Genomic DNA, 26879 nt, shown 5'->3' on the forward strand with positions numbered 1-26879 from the left:
AGCCACAGCCCCCCCCCCATCCCCTTCTCTGTGACAGGGAGCCACAGGCCACCCCCCCTTATCCCCTTCTCTGTGACAGGGAGCCACAGGCCCCCCCCCTTATCCCCTTCTCTGTGACAGGGAGCCACAGGCCCCCCCCCTTATCCCCTTCTCTGTGACAGGGAGCCACAGGCCACCCCCCTTATCCCCTTCTCTGTGACAGGGAGCCACAGGCCACCCCCCCTTATCCCCTTCTCTGTGACAGGGAGCCACAGGCCACCCCCCCATCCCCTTCTCTGTGACAGGGAGCCACAGGCCCCCCCCCTTATCCCCTTCTCTGTGACAGGGAGCCACAGGCCACCCCCCATCCCCTTCTCTGTGACAGGGAGCCACAGGCCCCCCCCCATCCCCTTCTCTGTGACAGGGAGCCACAGGCCCCCCCCCCATCCCCTTCTCTGTGACAGGGAGCCACAGGCCCCCCCCCATCCCCTTCTCTGTGACAGGGAGCCACAGGCCACCCCCCCTTATCCCCTTCTCTGTGACAGGGAGCCACAGGCCACCCCCCATCCCCTTCTCTGTGACAGGGAGCCACAGGCCACCCCCCCATCCCCTTCTCTGTGACAGGGAGCCACAGGCCACCCCCCTTATCCCCTTCTCTGTGACAGGGAGCCACAGGCCCCCCCCCCATCCCCTTCTCTGTGACAGGGAGCCACAGGCCCCCCCCCATCCCCTTCTCTGTGACAGGGAGCCACAGGCCCCCCCCCATCCCCTTCTCTGTGACAGGGAGCCACAGGCCACCCCCCCTATCCCCTTCTCTGTGACAGGGAGCCACAGGCCACCCCCCAATCCCCTTCTCTGTGACAGGGAGCCACAGGCCCCCCCCCATCCCCTTCTCTGTGACAGGGAGCCACAGGCCACCCCCCTATCCCCTTCTCTGTGACAGGGAGCCACAGGCCACCCCCCCTATCCCCTTCTCTGTGACAGGGAGCCACAGGCCACCCCCCCATCCCCTTCTCTGTGACAGGGAGCCACAGGCCACCCCCCCCATCCCCTTCTCTGTGACAGGGAGCCACAGGCCCCCCCCCCATCCCCTTCTCTGTGACAGGGAGCCACAGGCCACCCCCCCCATCCCCTTCTCTGTGACAGGGAGCCACAGGCCCCCCCCCCATCCCCTTCTCTGTGACAGGGAGCCACAGGCCCCCCCCCATCCCCTTCTCTGTGACAGGGAGCCACAGGCCCCCCCCCCATCCCCTTCTCTGTGACAGGGAGCCACAGGCCCCCCCCCCATCCCCTTCTCTGTGACAGGGAGCCACAGGCCCCCCCCCTATCCCCTTCTCTGTGACAGGGAGCCACAGGCCACCCCCCCTTATCCCCTTCTCTGTGACAGGGAGCCACAGGCCACCCCCCTATCCCCTTCTCTGTGACAGGGAGCCACAGGCCACCCCCCTATCCCCTTCTCTGTGACAGGGAGCCACAGGCCACCCCCCCTTATCCCCTTCTCTGTGACAGGGAGCCACAGGCCCCCCCCTTATCCCCTTCTCTGTGACAGGGAGCCACAGGCCACCCCCCCTATCCCCTTCTCTGTGACAGGGAGCCACAGGCCCCCCCCCTATCCCCTTCTCTGTGACAGGGAGCCACAGGCCACCCCCCCCATCCCCTTCTCTGTGACAGGGAGCCACAGGCCACCCCCCCATCCCCTTCTCTGTGACAGGGAGCCACAGGCCACCCCCCTATCCCCTTCTCTGTGACAGGGAGCCACAGGCCCCCCCCCCATCCCCTTCTCTGTGACAGGGAGCCACAGGCCACCCCCCCATCCCCTTCTCTGTGACAGGGAGCCACAGGCCCCCCCCCTTATCCCCTTCTCTGTGACAGGGAGCCACAGGCCCCCCCCCCATCCCCTTCTCTGTGACAGGGAGCCACAGGCCCCCCCCTTATCCCCTTCTCTGTGACAGGGAGCCACAGGCCCCCCCCATCCCCTTCTCTGTGACAGGGAGCCACAGGCCACCCCCCTTATCCCCTTCTCTGTGACAGGGAGCCACAGGCCCCCCCCCTTATCCCCTTCTCTGTGACAGGGAGCCACAGGCCACCCCCCCCATCCCCTTCTCTGTGACAGGGAGCCACAGGCCACCCCCCCTTATCCCCTTCTCTGTGACAGGGAGCCACAGGCCCCCCCCCTTATCCCCTTCTCTGTGACAGGGAGCCACAGGCCCCCCCCCTTATCCCCTTCTCTGTGACAGGGAGCCACAGGCCACCCCCCTTATCCCCTTCTCTGTGACAGGGAGCCACAGGCCACCCCCCCTTATCCCCTTCTCTGTGACAGGGAGCCACAGGCCACCCCCCCCATCCCCTTCTCTGTGACAGGGAGCCACAGGCCCCCCCCCTATCCCCTTCTCTGTGACAGGGAGCCACAGGCCACCCCCCATCCCCTTCTCTGTGACAGGGAGCCACAGGCCCCCCCCCTTATCCCCTTCTCTGTGACAGGGAGCCACAGGCCCCCCCCCTTATCCCCTTCTCTGTGACAGGGAGCCACAGGCCACCCCCCCTATCCCCTTCTCTGTGACAGGGAGCCACAGGCCCCCCCCCTTATCCCCTTCTCTGTGACAGGGAGCCACAGGCCACCCCCCTTATCCCCTTCTCTGTGACAGGGAGCCACAGGCCACCCCCCCTTATCCCCTTCTCTGTGACAGGGAGCCACAGGCCACCCCCCCTTATCCCCTTCTCTGTGACAGGGAGCCACAGGCCACCCCCCCTATCCCCTTCTCTGTGACAGGGAGCCACAGGCCCCCCCCCATCCCCTTCTCTGTGACAGGGAGCCACAGGCCACCCCCCCATCCCCTTCTCTGTGACAGGGAGCCACAGGCCACCCCCCTTATCCCCTTCTCTGTGACAGGGAGCCACAGGCCACCCCCCCATCCCCTTCTCTGTGACAGGGAGCCACAGGCCACCCCCCCATCCCCTTCTCTGTGACAGGGAGCCACAGGCCCCCCCCCTTATCCCCTTCTCTGTGACAGGGAGCCACAGGCCACCCCCCCTTATCCCCTTCTCTGTGACAGGGAGCCACAGGCCACCCCCCTTATCCCCTTCTCTGTGACAGGGAGCCACAGGCCACCCCCCCTTATCCCCTTCTCTGTGACAGGGAGCCACAGGCCACCCCCCCTTATCCCCTTCTCTGTGACAGGGAGCCACAGGCCACCCCCCTATCCCCTTCTCTGTGACAGGGAGCCACAGGCCACCCCCCCATCCCCTTCTCTGTGACAGGGAGCCACAGGCCCCCCCCCTTATCCCCTTCTCTGTGACAGGGAGCCACAGGCCCCCCCCTTATCCCCTTCTCTGTGACAGGGAGCCACAGGCCACCCCCCCCATCCCCTTCTCTGTGACAGGGAGCCACAGGCCACCCCCCCCATCCCCTTCTCTGTGACAGGGAGCCACAGGCCACCCCCCCTTATCCCCTTCTCTGTGACAGGGAGCCACAGGCCACCCCCCCTTATCCCCTTCTCTGTGACAGGGAGCCACAGGCCACCCCCCCCATCCCCTTCTCTGTGACAGGGAGCCACAGGCCACCCCCCCTTATCCCCTTCTCTGTGACAGGGAGCCACAGGCCCCCCCCCTTATCCCCTTCTCTGTGACAGGGAGCCACAGGCCACCCCCCCTTATCCCCTTCTCTGTGACAGGGAGCCACAGGCCACCCCCCATCCCCTTCTCTGTGACAGGGAGCCACAGGCCACCCCCCCTTATCCCCTTCTCTGTGACAGGGAGCCACAGGCCCCCCCCATCCCCTTCTCTGTGACAGGGAGCCACAGGCCACCCCCCCATCCCCTTCTCTGTGACAGGGAGCCACAGGCCACCCCCCCCATCCCCTTCTCTGTGACAGGGAGCCACAGGCCACCCCCCTTATCCCCTTCTCTGTGACAGGGAGCCACAGGCCCCCCCCCCATCCCCTTCTCTGTGACAGGGAGCCACAGGCCCCCCCCCATCCCCTTCTCTGTGACAGGGAGCCACAGGCCACCCCCCCCATCCCCTTCTCTGTGACAGGGAGCCACAGGCCCCCCCCCCATCCCCTTCTCTGTGACAGGGAGCCACAGGCCACCCCCCATCCCCTTCTCTGTGACAGGGAGCCACAGGCCACCCCCCCTTATCCCCTTCTCTGTGACAGGGAGCCACAGGCCACCCCCCTTATCCCCTTCTCTGTGACAGGGAGCCACAGGCCACCCCCCCTTATCCCCTTCTCTGTGACAGGGAGCCACAGGCCCCCCCCCTATCCCCTTCTCTGTGACAGGGAGCCACAGGCCCCCCCCCTATCCCCTTCTCTGTGACAGGGAGCCACAGGCCCCCCCCCCATCCCCTTCTCTGTGACAGGGAGCCACAGGCCACCCCCCCTTATCCCCTTCTCTGTGACAGGGAGCCACAGGCCCCCCCCCATCCCCTTCTCTGTGACAGGGAGCCACAGGCCACCCCCCCTTATCCCCTTCTCTGTGACAGGGAGCCACAGGCCCCCCCCTTATCCCCTTCTCTGTGACAGGGAGCCACAGGCCACCCCCCCATCCCCTTCTCTGTGACAGGGAGCCACAGGCCACCCCCCCTTATCCCCTTCTCTGTGACAGGGAGCCACAGGCCCCCCCCCATCCCCTTCTCTGTGACAGGGAGCCACAGGCCCCCCCCCCATCCCCTTCTCTGTGACAGGGAGCCACAGGCCCCCCCCCTTATCCCCTTCTCTGTGACAGGGAGCCACAGGCCACCCCCCCTTATCCCCTTCTCTGTGACAGGGAGCCACAGGCCACCCCCCCATCCCCTTCTCTGTGACAGGGAGCCACAGGCCACCCCCCCCATCCCCTTCTCTGTGACAGGGAGCCACAGGCCACCCCCCCTTATCCCCTTCTCTGTGACAGGGAGCCACAGGCCACCCCCCCTTATCCCCTTCTCTGTGACAGGGAGCCACAGGCCACCCCCCCTATCCCCTTCTCTGTGACAGGGAGCCACAGGCCACCCCCCCATCCCCTTCTCTGTGACAGGGAGCCACAGGCCACCCCCCCCATCCCCTTCTCTGTGACAGGGAGCCACAGGCCACCCCCCTATCCCCTTCTCTGTGACAGGGAGCCACAGGCCACCCCCCTTATCCCCTTCTCTGTGACAGGGAGCCACAGGCCACCCCCCCTTATCCCCTTCTCTGTGACAGGGAGCCACAGGCCACCCCCCTTATCCCCTTCTCTGTGACAGGGAGCCACAGGCCACCCCCCCCATCCCCTTCTCTGTGACAGGGAGCCACAGGCCCCCCCCAATCCCCTTCTCTGTGACAGGGAGCCACAGGCCACCCCCCAATCCCCTTCTCTGTGACAGGGAGCCACAGGCCCCCCCCCTATCCCCTTCTCTGTGACAGGGAGCCACAGGCCACCCCCCCTATCCCCTTCTCTGTGACAGGGAGCCACAGGCCACCCCCCCTTATCCCCTTCTCTGTGACAGGGAGCCACAGGCCCCCCCCCTATCCCCTTCTCTGTGACAGGGAGCCACAGGCCACCCCCCCCATCCCCTTCTCTGTGACAGGGAGCCGCAGGCCACCCCCCTTATCCCCTTCTCTGTGACAGGGAGCCACAGGCCACCCCCCCCATCCCCTTCTCTGTGACAGGGAGCCACAGGCCCCCCCCCCATCCCCTTCTCTGTGACAGGGAGCCACAGGCCACCCCCCCATCCCCTTCTCTGTGACAGGGAGCCACAGGCCACCCCCCCTTATCCCCTTCTCTGTGACAGGGAGCCACAGGCCACCCCCCCCATCCCCTTCTCTGTGACAGGGAGCCACAGGCCACCCCCCCTTATCCCCTTCTCTGTGACAGGGAGCCACAGGCCACCCCCCATCCCCTTCTCTGTGACAGGGAGCCACAGGCCACCCCCCCTTATCCCCTTCTCTGTGACAGGGAGCCACAGGCCACCCCCCCTTATCCCCTTCTCTGTGACAGGGAGCCACAGGCCACCCCCCCATCCCCTTCTCTGTGACAGGGAGCCACAGGCCACCCCCCCCATCCCCTTCTCTGTGACAGGGAGCCACAGGCCACCCCCCATCCCCTTCTCTGTGACAGGGAGCCACAGGCCCCCCCCCCATCCCCTTCTCTGTGACAGGGAGCCACAGGCCACCCCCCCATCCCCTTCTCTGTGACAGGGAGCCACAGGCCCCCCCCCATCCCCTTCTCTGTGACAGGGAGCCACAGGCCCCCCCCCCATCCCCTTCTCTGTGACAGGGAGCCACAGGCCACCCCCCCTTATCCCCTTCTCTGTGACAGGGAGCCACAGGCCACCCCCCCTATCCCCTTCTCTGTGACAGGGAGCCACAGGCCCCCCCCCCATCCCCTTCTCTGTGACAGGGAGCCACAGGCCACCCCCCCCATCCCCTTCTCTGTGACAGGGAGCCACAGGCCACCCCCCCTATCCCCTTCTCTGTGACAGGGAGCCACAGGCCCCCCCCCTATCCCCTTCTCTGTGACAGGGAGCCACAGGCCACCCCCCCTTATCCCCTTCTCTGTGACAGGGAGCCACAGGCCCCCCCCCTTATCCCCTTCTCTGTGACAGGGAGCCACAGGCCACCCCCCCTATCCCCTTCTCTGTGACAGGGAGCCACAGGCCACCCCCCCTATCCCCTTCTCTGTGACAGGGAGCCACAGGCCACCCCCCCTATCCCCTTCTCTGTGACAGGGAGCCACAGGCCACCCCCCCCATCCCCTTCTCTGTGACAGGGAGCCACAGGCCCCCCCCCTTATCCCCTTCTCTGTGACAGGGAGCCACAGGCCACCCCCCCCATCCCCTTCTCTGTGACAGGGAGCCACAGGCCACCCCCCCCATCCCCTTCTCTGTGACAGGGAGCCACAGGCCACCCCCCCCATCCCCTTCTCTGTGACAGGGAGCCACAGGCCACCCCCCTTATCCCCTTCTCTGTGACAGGGAGCCACAGGCCACCCCCCCTTATCCCCTTCTCTGTGACAGGGAGCCACAGGCCACCCCCCCTATCCCCTTCTCTGTGACAGGGAGCCACAGGCCACCCCCGCCATCCCCTTCTCTGTGACAGGGAGCCACAGGCCCCCCCCCCATCCCCTTCTCTGTGACAGGGAGCCACAGGCCACCCCCCCATCCCCTTCTCTGTGACAGGGAGCCACAGGCCACCCCCCATCCCCGTCTCTCTCTGCCCCCAGGAGGAGCGATCGCGGAGTGAGCACAACCTAGTCAACATCCAGAAAACACATGAGCGGATGCAGACAGAGAACAAAAGTGAGTGTGGGGGCTGGGAGCCAGGACTCCTGGGTTCTTTCCCAGGCTCTGGGATGGGAGTAGGGTCCAGTGAGTCAGAGCAGGAGATGGGGGGCACTCGGAGCCAGGACTCGTGTGTATCGAGCTGTCCTGCAGTGACTTGAGCGTGGGTACCAACCTCAGGGCAGACTGTTCGGAACCAGGGCCCAAACCTCAAATTGGATGGGAGTTCGGAACTTACATTTCACCAAGCAAGTATTGAATATAAGCTCCTCCGGCACTGACACGGCCGCGCCATGGAGCCTCGAACAGCCCCCTGGGGTGCTCCAGTCTGTCCCCGAATCACAGCAACATTCAGCTTCCTCCCTGTCCCAAAGGACCAGTCACTCACCCCAGGTCAGCTGGACCTTAGATCTCACCCCAGAGACAACGCTGTAGCCAGTCCTACAACATGCCAGCTCCGGGTTATTGAGCAGGGAGTTACTCCACAAGTACTGCTGGGCCACACTTCAGAGCTGCACAGGATCTTGTCGGGGGAGTAAGGCAAAACGCCGCATTTATTAGCAATACATCTATTAATGAACAGCATCATATGCATATGGTACATATATACACACATTACACGTATGCACACACAAGTACACTTTGTCGTCTTGTTACCACCAGTTAGTTGTTCCCCCTAATTGCACTGGCCAGGTGAGTTAGCTGGGGGAGGGGTGGAGCCGGGCTTCTGCGGATCCGGATTGATGCTCCCATGTTGACCAGAGGAGACCCGGGGTCCTCTGCAAGACGCCTCACCTTTATAGCAGCTTCTCTCTCATGCAAATCTGCACCAGATTCAAAAGCTGTGTCTGTGGCCGTTGGACCTTTGTGCTGCTTCCTTCTGGGGATTGTCCCAATGCTGAACAGAGGGTGTTTCCGAAAGCAGGTGCTGGCTTCTAACCCCCGAGGGCGTCAGTGTCTCTGCTCCTCTTTAAGGAGCCCACTTGACAGGTCTTACTGTCCTTGGGTCTGGCTCCCAGCCCCTCTCCAAGGGTTGCAGCTGTTGCCTTCCCACCTTGCTCAGTCACACCTCCTTCATTCAACAGTGCAATTGATTAAGGGAGTGGGGGGGAGATCTTATCTACTCTGAGCAAAAGGACATTTTTCTTCTACTGTAACTGTCCTTAGGGGCTCTAACATTATCCCAGGCTTGACACAAAGTTCTCGAGAAGTTTTTCTACATAGGGATCTGATACAAAGTTGTATGAAAATATCTTAATACAGGGGGATTTATCTACAACACACATATGAGTTCCAGTCACAGGTTCCCAAAGGCGACAGAGGTTCCTATGAGAAGCAGGCTCTGCATGGCCATTGGGGCTACCCTAGGCCGAACACCTGACATCACTACCCCCAGAACCAGACTGACCCCGGACCATGGCTGAGCTGGCACCTGCTGTGCCCCCCTCACACCCCACATCGTCACCGACCCTCCTGAATATGCCCCAGGCTCCCCCGCCACTATCTGCTGCTACAGTTCATTTCCTCTTGGTGTGGCCTGTTTCCACATCCGACTGCTTGCAGAGCTCAGCATTAGTTTAACTGCCTGGTTGGTCCCTTTGGTTTGGTGCAACCCTATTGGCAGTGAGTGCGCTGTTGTGGGCGGGGGCCGGGGGGGTGACACTGTCGCTAACCCCCCTTGCAAACCTCTGCTAATAGCTGGACAGACCAGTAAAGGATTGGACCTGAGTCTTGGTTTGTGGCGCAGGCCCACTCCAATGGCTTCTACCTTCAAAGGGTCTTAGAATCATAAAACTGAAAGGGACCTCGAGAGGTCGTCTAGTCCAGTCCCCTGTACTGAGGGCAGGACTAATTATCTAGGCCATTCCTGACAGGTGTTTGGAGATTTTTAACAGCAGGCTAGACAATGATGGAGATTCCACAACCTCCCTGGGCAATTTATTCCAGTGTTTAACCACCCTGAACGGTAGGAAGTTTTTCCTAATGTTCAACCTAAACCTCCCTTGCGTCAATTTAAGCCCATTGATTCTTGCCCTATCCTCAGAGTCTAACAAGAACAATTTTTCTCCCTCCTTGTAACAACCTTGGACATACATGAAAACTGTTCTCATGTCCCCCTGGATCTCCTCTTCTCCACACTGCACAAACCCAGTGCTGTCAATCTCCCCTCACACCTCACGTTTTCTAGCCCTTTCAGCATTTGTGTTGCTCTTCCCTGGACTCTCTCCAGTTTGTCCACATCCTTCCTGCAATGTGGCACCCAGAACTGGACACAACCCTCCAGCTGAGGCCGGAGCAGAGCGGAAGAATTACTTCTTGTGTCCTGCTCACAGCACTCCTGCTGATACAGCCCAGAATGATGTTCGCTTTTGTTGTGGCAGCGTCACACTGGTGATTCATAATTAGCTTGTGATCCACTCTGACCCCTAGACCCCTTTCCGCAGTTCTCCTTCCTAGGGGGTCATTGCCCATTGTGTGGGGGCAACTGACTGTTCCTTCCTAAGGGCAGCACTTAGCATTTGTCCTGATTGAATTTCATCCTGTTTACTTCAGGGCATTTCTCCAGTTTGGCCAGACCACTTTGAATTTTAATCCTCTAAAGCACTTGCAACCCCTCCTAGCTTGGTATCATCTGCAAACTTTATAAGTGTTCTCTCTGTGCCATTATCTAAAGCATTGATTAAGATACTGAACAGAACCAGACCCAGAACTGATCCCTGCGTGACCCCACTCATTCTGCCCTTCCAGCATGACTGTGAACCACTGATAATGACTCTCTGGGAACTGTTTTCCAACTAGTTTTGCACCCACCTTATTGTAGCTCCATTTAGGTTGTGTTTCCCTAGTTTGTTATGAGAAGATCATGCAAGACAGTATCCAGAGCTTCACTAAAGTCAAGATGTACCACATCTACCCCTTCCCCCCATTCACTAGGCTTGTCACCCTGTCACAGAAAGCTGTCAGCTTGGTTTGACACGATTTGTTTTTGACAAATCCAGGCTGACTGTTACTTATCACCTGATTATCTTCTAGATGTTTGCAACCGAGCCCACTGCCCACCCTGTGTCCTAGGTACGGTACCTCTGTGGCCCCTGGGTTGCATGTGGACACCTGGCTTCTCTAAGCCTCTGCAATACAATTCCCACATTGGTCAGAGGGTCTGCCAGGAGTCACTAAAGATAGCCAGGTTGTCTCCGTAGGGCCTTGAGAAGGTCTGTGATCCCTGCAGCACCTCCTTGACAAGCCTCTGGAAGGTGGTCCCCATATTAATTAACCCAGAAGGCATAATCCTAAACTCCTACAGGCCAGACTCTGCTCTGGAAGCTAATTTTGCCTGGGCAGCGCTGCTAAAGGAATTTGCCAATACACTGGAGTCAAACCAGAGTGCTTCTGAATCTTGCACCCCCCGTTAGATCCAGGAGGTCCTTTCTCGAGGGTGTGGGGTACAGGTCAGGTTGGATGACAGTGGTCACCCTAACAAAATCCACACACAACCTCGTGCGTTTAGGCCTGTTAGGTACTTTCACCACTGGAGACGCCCGGGGCTTTTTTGATTCAGTCACCCCCACCTCCAGCATGCAGTCCACCTCCTCCTGAATGCATCTTTGTGTCACCCCTTTGGCACTGTTACCCACACACTCCAGGGCACCCACCCTTCCCTTCCATGAGCTCAATGCAGAACCCAGTTAATTTAGGCACCCCCCCTTACCCTGTTCTCCAGGCAAAAGGCGCCCCCCCTTACCCTATTCTCGGGGCTCCAGGTGAAAAGCGCCCCCCCCTTACCCCGTTCCCAGGGTGAAAGGCATCCCCCCTTACCCCATTCTCCGGGCGAAAGGTGCCCCCCGTTACCCCATTCTCGGGGCTCCAGGTGAAAGACGCCCCCCCTTACCCCATTCCTGGGGCAAAAGGCGCCCCCCCTTATTCTCCAGGCGAAAGGCACCCGTTCTCAGGGCTCCAGATAAAAGGCGCGCCCCCTTTCCCCGTTCCCAGGGCGAAAGCTGCCCCCCCCTTGTGCAGGTTTGTTAAAGAGCCTTACACAGTAATATCCTTAACCTCTGTTTAAGAGCTGTTACCAAACCAGAATGTACACGCGGCGCACACAGCGCACACCGCTCCCAATAACACGGACAAACTTTTCTTGGTGGCCAGTCAGGAGCAGATCACCTGGGGACTCGTTTCCTGCCCGGCGTCATTGGCAGGGTGCTGAGGTCCGGAAACTCTGAGCATTGGGGATGGGGCCTGGACTTGGTTCCAGAGAACTCCCCTTTGCCCCAGTGTATACCGTGAAACTTGGGTCCTGCTTAGCTGGGCCGGAATCAGTCGGGAACCAAAGTGCTGCAAAGCAGCGTTTTTCCCCCAGCCCAGCCCCATACGAACCAGTTCCTAATCCAGTTGTGACGAGAAGCCTGGGGTTCAGCCTGGGGCCGGGGGGCTGCTGTGCCCCCTGAGCTCTCCCCAGTCTGGGAGTGGGGGGCCGCTGGGCCCCCTGAGCTCTCCCCAGCCTGGGGCCGCTGGGCCCCCTGAGCTCTCCCCAGCCAGAGGCCAGGGGGCCGCTGTGCCCCCTGAGCTCTCCCCAGCCTGGGGCCGGGGGGCCACTGTGCCCCCTGAGCTCTCCCCAGCCTGGGGCCGCTGGGCCCCCTGAGCTCTCCCCAGCCTGGGAGCGGGGGGCCGCTGTGCCCCCTGAGCTCTCCCCAGCCTGGGGCCGGGGGGCTGCTGTGCCCCCTGAGCTCTCCCCAGCCTGGGGCCGGGGGGCCGCTGTGCCCCCTGAGCTCTCCCCAGCCTGGGGCCGCTGGGCCCCCTGAGCTCTCCCCAGCCTGGGGCCGCTGGGCCCCCTGAGCTCTCCCCAGCCTGGGACTGGGGTGTTGCTGGGCCCCCTGAGCTCTCCCCCGCTTGCGCTGTCTCTCGCAATGCCCTGCTAGTGACCAGCAGCAACCCCTCCCGGTGCTCTTGTCACTCTGCCCAGCCACGTGGAGCCCCACACCCAGCATGGATGCTCCCAGAGCCACTTCCGAATCACACAGAAAAGGGCACCCGCCAAATGCCCCCAGCTCCCAGCGTCGTGCCTCAGGAACCTACCGTCTTGCACTGCTCAAGCCGGGCAGTGCAGATTTATTAGCTGGTTCCCCACATCATCGATGGAAAGTGGACATACGCCAGCCTTTGTGACCTGAGCAGATTGACGAGAAACTTCCTACAAACTAACTGGTAAAGATAAATGGTAAAAAAGTGTACTGGCTACAAAAGATTGATTTTAAGTGATTATAAGAGAGAGGCAAAAAGTCAGAGTTAGTTACCGGAGGAAACAAAATAAGCGCAGTCTGAGTCTCAGGCCTGTAAGACACTAGGCAGTGTTTAGATCCTGCGTTTCTCGCCCCACGGCATATTGCACTTCATAATATACAGCTTTCACCCTGGGAGCCTGGGCCTGTCCTCCTTGTTGGAGTATTCTGAGCGCCCTTGTTCCTTGCAGCGTAGGTGGGGCAGGAGAAAGGCCCAGTGCGGGGCCCCTGTGTCTTTTACACCCTCACTCCATGTGCTTGGGACACACGAGTCCAGGCTTGTCTGGGGTGTTGCTGAGTCCCCAGGCCAGGCGGAGCAATTCCCGCGGTGGGGCCTCGTGCAGGGGAGTCCTTGCAGCCTGGCTCCCTTGCTGGACAATGGCTGGTGATGGTTGTTCGACACCCACCCGGGCGTTGTAACTTTCCTCTGGGGAGCTGATACCTGGCGATTCCCCAGCTCACAGCGTGTTTCACATGCTCTCCTAAGTTCACCTGCACTAATGGTGCACCTATTTCAATAACAGGGGCTTTCAAACTTCATTGCACCGCAACGCCCTCCTGGCAACAGAAATTATTACATGACCCCAGGAAGGGGGACCAAAGCGTGAGCCCAGCCGCCCGGCACAGGGGGGCCTGTAACCTGAGCCCTGCCACCTGGAGCTCAAGCCCTCGGTCTTGGGCTTTGGCCCGGACTCCAGCAAATCTAACGCCAGCCCCGGGGACCCCATTAAATCAGAGTCCCGACCTGCTTTGGTGTACCGACTCCTAGGTTGAGAGAACCGTACCTCACATGTCATGCTTTACATGCAATATCACAGTTCTATCGAATGAATTGGGGGGACAGGGCGCTCCCCCCGAGGTATCTGTGTCACACCAATCCGACCCCACCACCTTAGCTGATTTAAATCTTGCAAAATTAGTTATGCAGCTGTCATGGACTCCCAGGCCCCGGGCGCTCTCAGCTCCATACGGCCCCTGGGAGTAACCTCCTTCAGTGTGACATCCCTCCACGAAGGCTGCTCTCTCTCTTCGGGGCTAGACCCTCTGTCCCTGCCGCCTCCTTGGAGCGCACCTCACTGACCCTTCAGCATGCTTGTCTCTCATGGTGGGCACCCACAGGGAGTCCACTCACGCGGGGCCCCACCCCAGAGGAGCCATGCCGCCGATCTCTAGCCTGCAGTGACTCAGCCAGCGTAACACAGGAGGTTTGCTGAACATCTGAACCCAGCCCAGGCAGGTCTCAGCACCATCGAGCTGGGTCTGTCCCCGTCCCCATGGGCTCTGGCTGCTCTCTCCCCCCCAGTCCAGCGCCCCTCCTTCTGGCCAACCATCCTTCACCAGCCATGGATGTTTCCCTGTTAACAGACCTGTTCCTTGGCCTCTGCCCCTCTGCAACATTTCTTTCTATACCGTTAAAGTGCTCGTTAATCCTTTTCTGCCTAACGCAGTATCCCCCTTTTTTAACACAATACACAGCGCTAGCCACAAGACAGACAGACATGCACGCAACACAATCTTCATCACAACAGTAGATCGTGGGATTCTGGGCTGCTTTTCTGCTGGCACCAGCTTTTCCTGAAGCTCTGAAAGACACAACGAAAATGTTTCTACCCTCTTTAGAGGGTGGCAGATTATTGCTTAAAATACCCCTTCCTTTTACAAATCCTTCCTTGCTGGCTGCAGGCAGGCAGAGGAATTACCTCCTGCTTCCCTGTGCTTTGTTCTATAGGCGGGGGACTTAGCCCCCTGCTCAGTCATGACACTCATGACGGGACGTACCTCAGTTTCCCTGTGTATACAGCAGGACAGGTTTGTCGTGTGTCTGTGCTGTGCCAAGCGTTCTTTGTGTAGTCACAGGTAACAGCTGACCAGCATTAGTGGTGTAAGGCTTCTTACCAGGCAGTGTGTTCACAGTAACCGTTCTATGTGCTGACAGGCTTTTCCCAAGTTCCTACACATCATACATTGTTCCTGGGTTACTCGTTAACAGGACGTTTATCCAGTCTTTAACCTTAACACCACCATGACAAATGGGTGTGTACAGGTGTTGTGCTATACCGCGCCGTTCCTTTAGACGGTCCCTCTCTGAGGCCCGTGTCTTCAATACCCTCTTGGAATCTTCGCCTCGGCTTTCATATAATTCTCTCCATGGGGTTGGGCGGGTGCGTTTTTAAGGGATGGTTAACCTGTCCCTCAGTATCAGGACTGAGGTGTTTCCCACCTCCCTTTCCTGAGGCTCAGAACCTGAGCCCTGCTTGAATGCTGGCCAGGTGCCTCCCTTACCTGCACCCCCGTGTGCTGCCATCGAGGGCAGTTCTCTGCTTCCCCTGTCACCTCGGTCATTTCCATCAGCACACACACCACTGGCTCTTGCTTTTCCTTGGAGATTTTGAAAACTAAAATGAACAATTTCTAGCCACCTTCCATGCTTCCAATTGTGAAGAGTGGAACCATTTTAATCATGGCTTGTTTTGCTGCTTTAACGCCCCCCATCCCCGCCCCCCTCCAGTATGCTGTTGGGCTGGCCTTTTTCCACTGCCTTGTTGTCTTTTGCCGCTTCTCCGGTATGCACTGCACGTGTCATGGGAAAATGCACGTTCCTTCCCTGGCTGCACTTGTATAACGTTATAGTGGCCGTAGCCATTTTTACAGAGGGTGTAACTGTTTCCTTTGTGCTCACGGCGTTTTCATGGACCCTTAGCGAAGGGACAGCCACCTTAAGGCTCAGTGCTCCTGCCTTTGGTGCGGTGTGCACCTCACCCCCGCTGGTGCTCCAGAGAGGCACTCTTCATTTCACTTAGCTGCTGTTTTGTTACCAAACAACAGAAAGGATCCAGAATCTCTCCCCATTCTCCTGGTTCTGGCTGCCCCTGCCACATCCTCTGGTCCTTATTTAAAACAATATTGAGCTTTATAAAGCATAGAAGTACCCAAAGGGAAGAAGTGGCAAAAGTGTCTGTCAGTTTTGCAGCTTTGAATGAGAGAGTCAAATGGATTTTTAGTGGTATTGTTTAAAAAAAACAAAACCAATTTCATCCTAAACCTACAAAACAGGCTTTACAAACCAGGACAGTCGGTTTAGGTCTGTTTATACATACACACACACACACTCTCACACACACTCTTGTTCTTTACAATTATTGTTACACAGCTGTACACGGATTACGTTCCCTTTTAGACATTCGGAGGTGGTTAAGTTTCAATGGGAACCCCTTATGTTCTTGTAGTGATTGTGGCTAAATGGTCCATAGTCAAATGATTGAAATCAGATTGTCTGTCTCTCTGCCTGCAGTAGTTGTTTACAATGGATTGCCTTGGGAAAAGGGCCCATTTTCCTTCAGAATGGCTGCAAAGAAACCAAGAATTCTCTTCCTATAACACGTTCCTGCTTTAACATTTCCACAAAGTTCAACTGCTTAATCCCGCCCCTCCCGCCCGCTGTTAACTTGTCACTCTCTTTCCTTGAATCACTTATCTCCCAGTGACACCTGCATCAAGCCAGATATCACCATTCCACTGTCATCCCAGGAGTCTGTGTGATCCCAGCACGGGCTCCTCTTCCTCCTGGCCCTGTGCCCAGCATGTTTTCCAGTCTCTCTCCATTGCCTGCCTGCTTGTCAGGGCCTGATCCTGCTGTTCTCGCAGAACCACCCCTCCTCTTGGACATGGGCCTCCTCCCACTACCCATTTAGCGGGGGGGCTCCTCAACTAGCCCCCAGCCCTCCTGGTTCCTTTTCTTCCTTCTCTTTCTCTCTCCTTGTTCTGGGGAGGTAATTCTGCCAGGAAGGTGGCAATCTTTTCTGTCAGAAGGCACCGGTACTCTGCTGTTACTATTGTATTAGACCCTTATCTGTTCAGTCCAAAACACCTTATGCTGCCCGCATTGGCCACCACATCGGTTACCCACACACTCCTGTAGCCTTCCGTGGGCTCAAGGCATGGCCCAGTTAATTGAGGCACCGCTGACCTGGGCTCTGGGCGAAAGGCACTACCCTTACCGCATTCCTAGGGCTCAGGGTAATTTGCAGGTTTGTGGGGCCCTTTGCCAGTGAAAGGGCCTCACACCGTAATATCCTTAACCGCTGTTCACCAACACTTCCCAACACAGAATGTGCCCTCGGCGCGTACGCCGCTCACCACACCCTGGAGTTGTTCCCTTTGCCCCAGTGTATACCGTGAAACTTGGGTCCTGCTTAGCTGGGCCGGAACCAGTCGGGAACCGAAGTGCTGCAAAGCAGCGTTTTTCCCCCAGCCCAGCCCTTACCAAACAGTCCTTACCCAGTCAGACCCCAGCACTGTCGCTGATTTAAATCTTGCAAAATTAGTGACATCACAGACAAAAACAATCAAAGAAGCAGACAGAAACTCTACAGCTAAACAATAGAGAAGTGGGAGGCAGAACGGCAAAAGAATAGAAGTAGAGATTTCACAACCCCAACTGCTGGGGGGTGGGTCCTTCCCAGACAGACGCTGTCAAACAAAGTTTTCTTTAAGCATCTTAAGCTCTGTTTCTTTCGCTGGTGATGCTGGGCACCATTAGCACAGGAGCCTTCTGAGCAGCACCATATGACATTGCTTTAATGCAATTTAGAGTGAATGTCAGGATGTGACTTTCTGCCTCTTAGCTCATGGCTGCCGGTGTCCTACTGTGGCTGCCGCTGCTTACTGCAGAAAAAGGCCTCAGCCCTTACAGCCCGGCTTGCCCTGCTCCCTGGCACTCCTGTGGAGCACAGTGCTTGGTTAGTAACACCTGGCCGCTGGGAAAGGCCCTCCCTGTGCTATAGCAAGGGGGCCCACATCTCCTGCTTTTGGGTTGGGTGCAAACCCTCCCAGATCTCCGGGCAGTCTCCTCCTTACCCCCACTGGCCAGATCCCTCACCAGCCCAACAAGTCGGGTTCTCCCTGTCTGCCTCCCATCCCACTGCCATGTTCTGTTTGCACAGCTGCCCTGCTGTGCGGTGTCCCTGCATCGTGTGACCTCATTCACTCGCTCTATCGCCTCAAAAGGTCTCTCCCAGCAGTCCTGCATCTCGTTCTTCCTCACTGGAATCCACGAGGCCTGGCTGCAGCCTGCCTGTCAGGCCGCGCTCTCCGGGACGCCTGGCTCCTAGCAGGTTCTGATGCACCAGGTCCTTCACAGCCTTCACGTTCTCTTGAAAAGGCAGGACCGGCTCCCCACAGGCCATCCTGTCTCCTCCGTGCTGCCTTCCAACGAGCCTCCCATGAAACCTAGAGGTCCCCTCGCCTTTGTCTCGTGAAGGAGATTGGCACTCACAGCCGTGAGTCACTCCAGACAGCGGGGCAGTCTCCCATCAGGCTGTCAGAAAACAGGGCAGGCCCCTCAAACTGGGGGTGTGATTCTGTCATTAGATTTCACCAAGCGAGTGACAACTGTGCGCTCCTGGATCACTCCATTCCCATGGAGCCACGGACAGTCCCCGTACGGACATCTTTCCACCCAGACACACAGGACTTGGTGACACTGGTCACTATAGTAACATCACATCACATCAACTCACTCCCAGCCCCAGAGGGCCAGTCACTCACCCCAATGGATACTCTTGATCTCACACCAGAGGCTGTGCTGGCAGCCGATTTCTCTAGTAAACAAGTTAAGGGTTTATTAGCTCAGCAAAGGGAATCAGCTCTTGAGAGGTTAAAGCAGGTAAAATAGAGTAACAGGTGAACCCAGGTTTGTAAGTCCAAAGCGATAGCAGAGATGTGGTGATCTGGGAGTTTTCCATGAGTCTCCCAGGGATACCCAGAGTAACTTTGGGGATCTGTCTCTTCCATGTGGAAGGCTTCCCTGTGAGTGGCCAAACAGTTTCGAGGAATCTTTTATGCCTTCGCCTAGAAAGCACGGTTCTGTTCCCACGTGGGCCATCCTTGGCCGACGGTGCGTGAGGAATGCAGACCGTGTCTGTGAATTCCCATCGAGAACTCAGTGGCCCTAGCTTTGAAGTTAGCAACCTTCTTCCTTTACATTTCCAAGGCTCCAGTCGCATTTGGTGAGTAAACGTCACTACCGGGCTAGACGCTGTGTGCGTGGTAATGGAATAGCCCACAACGAGCCTTCCTTAGTTTTCATGAAGTAAAGTACATTTGCATCTCAGTGCTAACACACCCTTTGGATGTGGGGTTAATTAAGTACAGGGATATACATAATGTAATGGATACCAATCAACAGGTTATAGATACATGAAGATGAGCATTCACGTTCCCTTTGCACTCAATGAACACTGGAGTGAATTAATTCACTTAGCGTTTCTTTGGTGGTCACCCACTACTGAATCGGCCCATTGACCTGAGCTGGCCTGTCAGCATCACAGAGATAAAAGGGGGTAAATCCCATAGGCTCTGCGGGGGACACTCCTGTACCCAAATAACAAATCGGGGAGCAACTAGCTGTAACATACAGCGTCCGCATAGACTTCAGCGCCGCATGGACTCTTTCCACTGACCGCTAGTCGCTGGGCGATAGTGGCAGCTTTCACATCCCTCGCTCCGCTCAACACCCGTCACTTTTTGAAAACTGCAGACATGAAATTTGCACCCAGTCCCACAAGATTTCCCAACTCGGCCAGAAACGGCGACTAGGGCAGTAGCCGCAGTTTCAGCTTCTGTATCGGACAGACCTGGGGCTTCCAGGCACCTGGTGGCAGCACCCACCACTCCCAGTCGCTTTCTTTCCGTTCCTGGGAGGGGTCCCACAATGTCCCCGGACCTTCTGGCAAACACCTTAGCAATAGGTAGTGGCCACAGGGTCTGTAACCGCTGGCGCGTCTGGCACGACTTGTGCTGTGATTTTCACTGTCTCAAATGCAAGGCCAGGAGCCGTGTTTGAGCCTCGCACGGTTCTCTCCTTGCCTCAGTCTCCAGCACAGGGGCAGTCACGAGCCACGTGCAGCAACTCAGGCCTGCCCTGATCAGGCCCAACACCTGCTTGCAAAGCCCAGCATGGTGCCTCTTCCCCTATGCACGGCAAACCTCGAAAAGCCAATGGCGATGTTATCCTGAGCCACCTTCCTCTCCCTGCACAAGGTCAGCCTGGTGAGCCTCCATAAACTCCCTGGGAGCCTCACTCGCGTTAGGAGCCGACTCTGGCAAAGCAACGGACTCTCCAAACCCTCCCCAGGGGACAAACGGTTACTTTCCGCTGGCAAAGGCCTGAGGACGTTTCTCCCCCCGCAGCCCTCCCTGCTGGCCACAGATAAGCCAGGAGAGGCAGAGCCAGACTTCTGGCTGCGAGTTCTGATATTATCCTGCTTAGACGTGGCTCCAGTGTCCTTACCTCATAAAACAGGAGTGGGAAGCAGATTCCTAATGCCCAGAATAATCCCCTTGGAAAGTCCTCACGCTCCAGGGAAACCATGGCCAAAAGTAGAGATACAGAGCTAATCTTTGTAAGTTTTTACCTATATTTCTCCCTTACCAAACTTCCCTTGACCAAAGCGACTTGGGTTGCGGTGTCCCTCCAGCCCTTACAATCTGTGCCATTTACCATAGCCCTCTTCATCAATTCTTCACACACACACCCCGGCTTGTTCTGGACGCCTCCTTGGAGCAGCTGGTCCTGGAACCCCCGAGAGGAGAGGCAATTCTTGGTGTGCTCCTATGTGGAGCCCAGGATCTGGTCCAAGAGGTCACCAGAGATGAACCACATGGCAGTGGCGATCAGCGTGTACTTACATTTACCATTCTTTGGGGACAGGGAGGGAGGAGTACCAAAGAAGCCCACCACAGGAGCATTAACTCAGAAAAGGAGAATACACAGGAACGAGGAAGCTAGTTACGTGGAAATGAAAAGGAGTGAAATGCCTGCAAGCTGCGTGGAAACGTTTTAAACACACCATAATAGAGGCACAAATTAAGCAGACTAAGAACTACCCCAATGAATACGAGAGGCAGGGAGAGGCGAAAAGCTGCCCTTTCACCACTGGACGGGAAATCCGCTGGAGGAAATAGGAGGGGGCATGAACTCTGGCAAGTCAAGATTTTGTATTATTAGGCAGGCAAAAAAAAGGAAAAAAAAGAAGACTTTGAAGAGCAACTAGCAAAAGACACAAAGTAAAGTCCCTCAGCAGCGGGAAGCTGTGGGGCCAGTGGAGGATCCCGGTGCTGAAGAAGGGGCACTTGGGGAGGGTAAGGCCATTGGCTGCGGAGGCTGGGCAGGAGAGTCCCACACCGGAGCCATTCTGTTTAGGTGGCAGATCCGAGGAGCTGCCCCACACTGAGGGGTTAGTAGAGGGTTTGGAACAAATTGGTAAATGAAACAGCAGTAAGTCCCCAGGGCCAGCCGGGCTCAGCCAGGAAATTGCAGAACTGCCACCCGTGGTGTGAGCTGTGGCCTCTGGCCCAGCCGCCTGGAGGCGAGCTAGTGAAGCACTGCGCTTCCAGAGGCAATCCTGGCAGTCACAGGCCGGGAAGCCTGACGTCCATACCAGGCAAACTGGTTGAATGAAGGGTCCAGGGAGGACGCAAGTCCGGGAAACCCCCCAGGGTGAGAGAGAGGAGGGGATTGGAAGGAAACCCAACCCTAACCCTGATAAAACCCCTGCGTCTGCCACCCCTGGGGGGCCCCCGGCCAGAGAATACCGAACAGTAGCAGGTCGGCATGCGGACTTTGGGGTTTTATGGGTGGGTTAGAGCAGGGTGGGGCGGGGAGCCAGGACACCTGGGTTCTCTCCCCACCTGTGGTAGGGGAGTGGAGGCTGGTGGGTTACAGCAGGGGGGCTGGGAGCCAGGACTCCTTGGTTCTAACACCCCCATCTCCTGCAGTCTCCCCGTATTACCGGACTAAGCTTCGTGGACTCTACACGACTGCCAAAGCTGACGCGGAGGCTGAGTGCAAGTGAGTGTCCCTCCTCCCTGCCCCCTGCAGCTGCCAATGGCCCCACCCCACTGCTCACCCCCTGTCTGTCCTCTCACCCGCAGCATCCTACGCAAGGCGCTGGACAAGATTGCGGAGATCAAATCCCTTCTGGAGGAGCGGCGCATTGGTGAGTGTCCCCCCCGTGCCGTCCCCCCAGAATAGCCATGGGGTCCAGCCCCACACTGGGGGCACTCGGCATGAGCAGGAACTCCCATCATGCCTTGGGGCTTGGATGATGGAGTGTCTCTGAGGAGGGCGGGAACTCGCATGATCCCCTGGAGCTGGGTGTCTCTGCTTGGGGATGCTGGGGTTGGGGAGCCAGGGCCTGCAGTCTCGTAAATGGGGTGAATGGGAGAGGTGGGGCCCCCAGGCTGGGTGGTCAGAGTGTCTGCAGTGGGGTCAGTGTCTGTGTCCGAGTCCCTGGGGGCAGCCAGAGGGGGCTCCCCCTAGCTCTGTGGGGCTGACCTCACCTTGTCCCCCCACCCGCAGCTGCCAAGATTGCTGGGCTCTACAACGACTCAGAGCCGCCCCGCAAGACCATGCGCCGGGGCGTCCTCATGACCCTCCTCCAGCAGTCAGCCATGACGCTGCCCCTGTGGATCGGCAAGCCAGGGGACAAGTGAGTGTCGTCGGGGTCGCCCAGGGCAGCCCGGGGTGAGACTGTCCCCACACCCCAGCTCGGGGGGAGCTCAGTGGTTAGAGCACTGGCCTGCTAAACCCAGGGGTGTGAGTTCAGTCCTTGAGGGGGCCTCTTAGGGATCTGGGGCAAAAATCTGTCTGGGGTCGGTCCTGCTTTGAGCAGGGGGATGGACTAGATCCCTCCCGACGTCCCTTCCAAGCCTGAGATTCTGTGATTCTAACCTCGCCCTCCTCTCCCCACAGGCCGCCCCCGCTCTGCGGTGCTATCCCCGCTGCCAGTGATTATGTGGCCAAGCCGGGGGACAAGGTGGCCGCTCGCGTCAAGGCTGTGGACGGGGACGAGCAATGGATCTTGGCCGAGGTGGTGAGCTACAGCCATGCCACCAACAAGTGAGCACCGGATGTGGGTCCCCTGGGGCTCGTGGGGGTCAGGCCCACGCAGCTACAGCCACCTTGGGGCATCCAGCCATAGAGCTGCGTGACAAGGGGTCCCAGACAATCCTGCATAGAAGTGCCAGTCTAGGCACTCAAGGGAGATGCTCTATGATTCTGCAATCTTCTGGACTTAGGTCCCCTTTCCTTGCCACTTTAGGATGGGAACTCTATGGTCGTACTAACTTAGGGAGGTGGAAACACCTCTCTAGACACTTCAGGATGGGAACTCTGTGATTTCTGCTGTCTTGGCAGCATAGAAACCCCTTTCCAACTCTGCACTCTGGTTCTACCGCCTTAGAGGAATGGAGGCTCCCCTCTAGCTGCTCGAGGATGCCAGCTCTGTGGTGCTGGAGTGTGCTTATTTAGGGACGTGACAGAGATTTTTCTGTGGTATTGCAACTCCAGGGGCATAGAAACCCTCTAGCCACTCAAAGGAGATGGCTCTATGGTTCTCCATTACGTGCTGCATAGTAATGCCTCTCTAGCCACTCAATGGAGATGGCTCTATGGTCCCACAGCCTTAGGTCCTCCGTTTGCCTATCCCCTCACAGCGACGTCTCCTCTCTTTGCAGGTACGAGGTGGATGATATTGATGAAGAAGGCAAAGAGTAAGTGAGAGGAGAGGAGAGGAACAGAGAGGGGAAGGTGGTGGTGATGGGGAGGCTTTCTCCTCCAGAGAGGGGGGTCCCGGTCTCACCCTGTCTCTCCTCCCACCCCAGGCGTCATACTCTGAGCCGCCGTCGCATCATCCCGTTGCCCCAGTGGAAGGCGAACCCTGAGACAGACCCCGAGGCGCTGTTCCAGAAGGACCAGCTGGTGCTGGCGCTGTATCCCCAGACCACCTGCTTCTACCGGGCCCTGATCCACACCCCACCCCAGCGGGTAAGGGGCTCTTCCCCTCTCAGGGCACTGATCCGAGACTGGCTGGGGGCATGGGGCTGGGCCCTGGCCCCTCAGGGGGTGGGGGGGCGCTGGCTCTGATCCAGCTCCAGGGCGGGGACTGGCTGACTCAGGGGAGCAGGGAATGAGGCGGGGCCTGGCCCCTGTGGGGCTTGCTGGCTCCCATGCGCCCCGGGGCGAGGGGCTGGGGGGAAGTGTACTCCCATGAGCCCCGGGGCGAGGGGCCGGGGGGCGGTGGGTTCCCATGCGCCCCGGGACAAGGGGCCGGGGGGCGGTGTGCTCCCATGCACTGAGGGGCCGGGGGACGGTGGGCTCCCATGAGCCCCGGGGCGAGGGGCCGGGGGGCTCCCATGCACTGAGGGGCCGGGGGACGGTGGGCTCCCATGAGCCCCGGGGCGAGGGGCCGGGGGGCGGTGGGCTCCCATGCACCCCGGGGCGAGGGGCCGGGGGGCGGTGGGTTCCCATGCGCCCCGGGGCGAGGGGCCGGGGGGCGGTGGGTTCCCATGCGCCCCGGGGCGAGGGGCCGGGGGGCGGTGGGTTCCCATGCGCCCCGGGGCAAGGGGCCGGGGGGCGGTGTGCTCCCATGCACTGAGGGGCCGGGGGACGGTGGGCTCCCATGAGCCCTGGGGAGAGGGGAGGGGGGAAGTGTACTCCCATGAGCCCCGGGGCGAGGGGCCGGGGGACGGTGGGCTCCCATGAGCCCCGGGGCGAGGGGCCGGAGGGCGGTGGGCTCCCATGAGCCCTGGGGCTAGGGGCTGGGGCACGGTGGGCTCCCATGAGCCCCGGGGCGAGGGGCCCCGGCAGCTCACGCTCGTTCTCTCCAGCCCCAGGACGATTACTCGGTGCTCTTCGAGGACACGTCCTACGCGGACGGCTACTCCCCACCCCTCAACGTGGCCCAGAGATACGTGGTGGCCTGTAAGGAGACCAAGAAGAAGTGAGGGGGTGGGGTGGAGCTTGGGGGCGCCCGTGAGTACAATAAAGACTTCTCTGCCCCCCCCATTGTGCTCGTCTGTGGTTCATGCCAGTGCCGAGGTCACCCCTGGCATGGGGGCGCAGGAACCGCACCTCATGGAGCCAGCAGCTCAGCATGTTCCAGCAGAGCCTCCGGGCCGGGGGGTTCAGAGCCCCGGCACCTCCGGGCCTGGTGGTTCGTAGCCCCAGCGCCCTCGGGCCCGGCGACTCAGAGCCCTGGCGGTTCAGAGCCCCGGCACCTCCGGGCCTGGTGGTTCGTAGCCCCAGCGCCCCTCCAGGGCCCGGCGACTCAGAGCCCTGGCGGTTCAGAGCCCCGGCACCTCCGGGCCTGGTGGTTCGTAGCCCCAGCGCCTCCAGGCCCTCGGGCCCGGCGAGTCAGAGCCCTGGCGGTTCAGAGCCCCGGCACCTCCGGGCCTGGTGGTTTGTAGCCCCAGCGCCCTCGGGCCCGGCGAGTCAGAGCCCTGGCGGTTCAGAGCCCCGGCACCTCCGGGCCTGGTGGTTCGTAGCCCCAGCACCCTCAGGCCCGGCGACTCAGAGCCCTGGCGGTTCAGAGCCCCGGCACCTGCGGGCCTGGTGGTTCGTAGCCCCAGCGCCCTCGGGCCCGGCGACTCAGAGCCCTGGCGGTTCAGAGCCCCGGCACCTCCGGGCCTGGTGGTTCGTAGCCCCAGCGCCCTCGGGCCCGGCGAGTCAGAGCCCTGGCGGTTCAGAGCCCAGCACACCCAGGCTTCCTGCATGAGTTCAGAAAGTAAAAACCTTCCTTGAGCCCCAGGCCTCTGGGTTAATGCCAGGTCCCCCCACGTGGCCTCTCTCAGGGTCCTGGCCCCCTGGGGCCAGCCCTAGCCCATGGTGTCTGGCCCATGGGCACTGGGCAGTGCCAGGTCCCCCGGAGACAGGGCTCTCCCAGTACCTCCCTGCAGCCACCCCACGGGACCCAGGCCGCTAATGGGCACCATGCCTGGCGGGGCAGGACGAAGCAAGGGCAGGCGTGTCCCTCCCCTCCCTTCCGGGGGCGGGATGTTGGCAGCGGGTCAGGCCTGCTGGGCCCCTGCGGCTCGGGGGCGGGGGGGGTCTGCTGGGAGTCTCAGAGGCTTCTGGCTTTAGCTGGGAAGATCCCCCAGATCTAATGGGGGGCTGCGGTTACCCCCAGGGGTGAGTGAAAGCCAATTGCCCCAAAGATCCCGGCTGTGTGACTCTCCCCCTCCTAGACTCATAGACTTAAAGGTCAGAAGGGACCATTATGATCATCTAGTCTGACCTCCTGCACAATGCAGGCCACAGAATCTCACCCACCCACTCCTGTAACAAACCCCTAACCTATGTCTGAGTTACTGAAGTCCTCAAATCGTGGTTTGAAGATCTCAAGTGTCAGAGAATCCTCCAGCCAGTGACCCATGCCCCACGCTGCAGAGGAGGGCGAAAAACTTCCAGGGCCTCTGCCAATCTGCCCTGGAGGAAAATTCCCTCCCAAGCCCAAATATGGCGATCAGCTAAACCCTGAGCATGTGGGCAAGACTCACCAGCCAGGACTCAGGAAAGAATTCTCTGCAGTAACTCAGATCCCATCCCATCTAACATCCCATCACCAACCACTGGACATATTTACCTGTTAATAATCAAAGACCAATTGCCAAATTAATTGCCAAATTTAGGCTATCCCATCCCCTCCTTAAACTCCAAGCTTAGTCTTAAAGCAGATATGTCTTTTGCCCCCACTACTCCCCTTGGAAGGCTGTTCCAGAACTTCACTCCTCCAATGGTTAGAAACCTTCCTCTAATTTCAAGTCTAAACTTCCTGATGGCCAGTTTATATCCATTTGTTCTTGTGTCCACATTGGTACTGAGCTTAAATAATTCCTCTCCCTCCCTTTTATCCCTCTGATATATTTATAAAGAGCAAGCAGATCTCCCCTCAGCCGTCCTTTGGCCAGGCTAAACGAGCCAAGTTCTTTGAGTCTCCTTTCATAAGACAGGTTTTCCATTCCTCGGATCATCCTCGTAGCCCGTCTCTGAACCTGTTCCAGTTTGAATTCATCCTTCTTAAACACGGGACACCAGAACTGCACACAGTATTCCAGGTGGGGTCTCACCAGCGCCTTGTATAACGGTACTAACATCTCCTTATCTCTACCGGAAATACCCCGCCTGATGCGTCCTAAAATGGCATGAGCTTTTTTCACGGACGTATCACATTGCTGGCTCATAGTCATCCTGTGATCTACCAATACCCCAAGGTCCTTCTCCTCCTCTGTCGCTTCCAACTGAGGTGTCCCCAGTTTATAACTAAAATTCTTGTTAATCCCTAAGTGCATGACCTTGCACTTTTCACTATTAAATTGCATCCTATTACTGTTACTCCAGTTTACAAGGTCGTCCAGGTCTTCCTGTAGGATATCCCGGTCCTTCTCTGTGTTAGCAATACACCCCAGCTTCGTGTCACCCGCAAACTTTATTAACACATTCCCGCTCTTTGTGCCAAGGTCGGTAATCACCCGAAGGGTGAGCGAAACAGCCAATTGCACCAAACACCCAGGCTGTGTGACTCTCCCTCTCCTCACAGCTCCGGCTGCACT

At 58.8% G+C, this 26879-nt stretch overlaps 1 protein-coding gene and 1 long non-coding RNA gene across 2 annotated transcripts; both read left to right on the forward strand.

Annotated features, from left to right (window-relative positions):
- Positions 1-7110: 7110 nt before the first annotated feature.
- Positions 7111-24336, forward strand: SGF29 (SAGA complex associated factor 29; the record flags this gene model as incomplete). Its single annotated transcript, XM_030543033.1, has 8 exons — positions 7111-7227; positions 21267-21339; positions 21423-21487; positions 21850-21979; positions 22243-22389; positions 23007-23042; positions 23154-23316; positions 24159-24336. Coding segments are annotated over 8 exons (848 nt in total), but the record flags the coding sequence as incomplete, so codon positions are not given.
- LOC115640225 lies at positions 10066-20555 on the forward strand. Its single transcript, XR_003997846.1, has 2 exons — positions 10066-19891; positions 20200-20555. It is a non-coding gene; the product is annotated as an uncharacterized LOC115640225 (long non-coding RNA).
- Positions 24337-26879: the final 2543 nt, after the last annotated feature.

The sequence above is a fragment of the Gopherus evgoodei genome, unplaced genomic scaffold, assembly GCF_007399415.2.
Source record: "Gopherus evgoodei ecotype Sinaloan lineage unplaced genomic scaffold, rGopEvg1_v1.p scaffold_255_arrow_ctg1, whole genome shotgun sequence".
In the NCBI taxonomy this organism is placed as follows: Eukaryota; Metazoa; Chordata; order Testudines; family Testudinidae; genus Gopherus; species Gopherus evgoodei.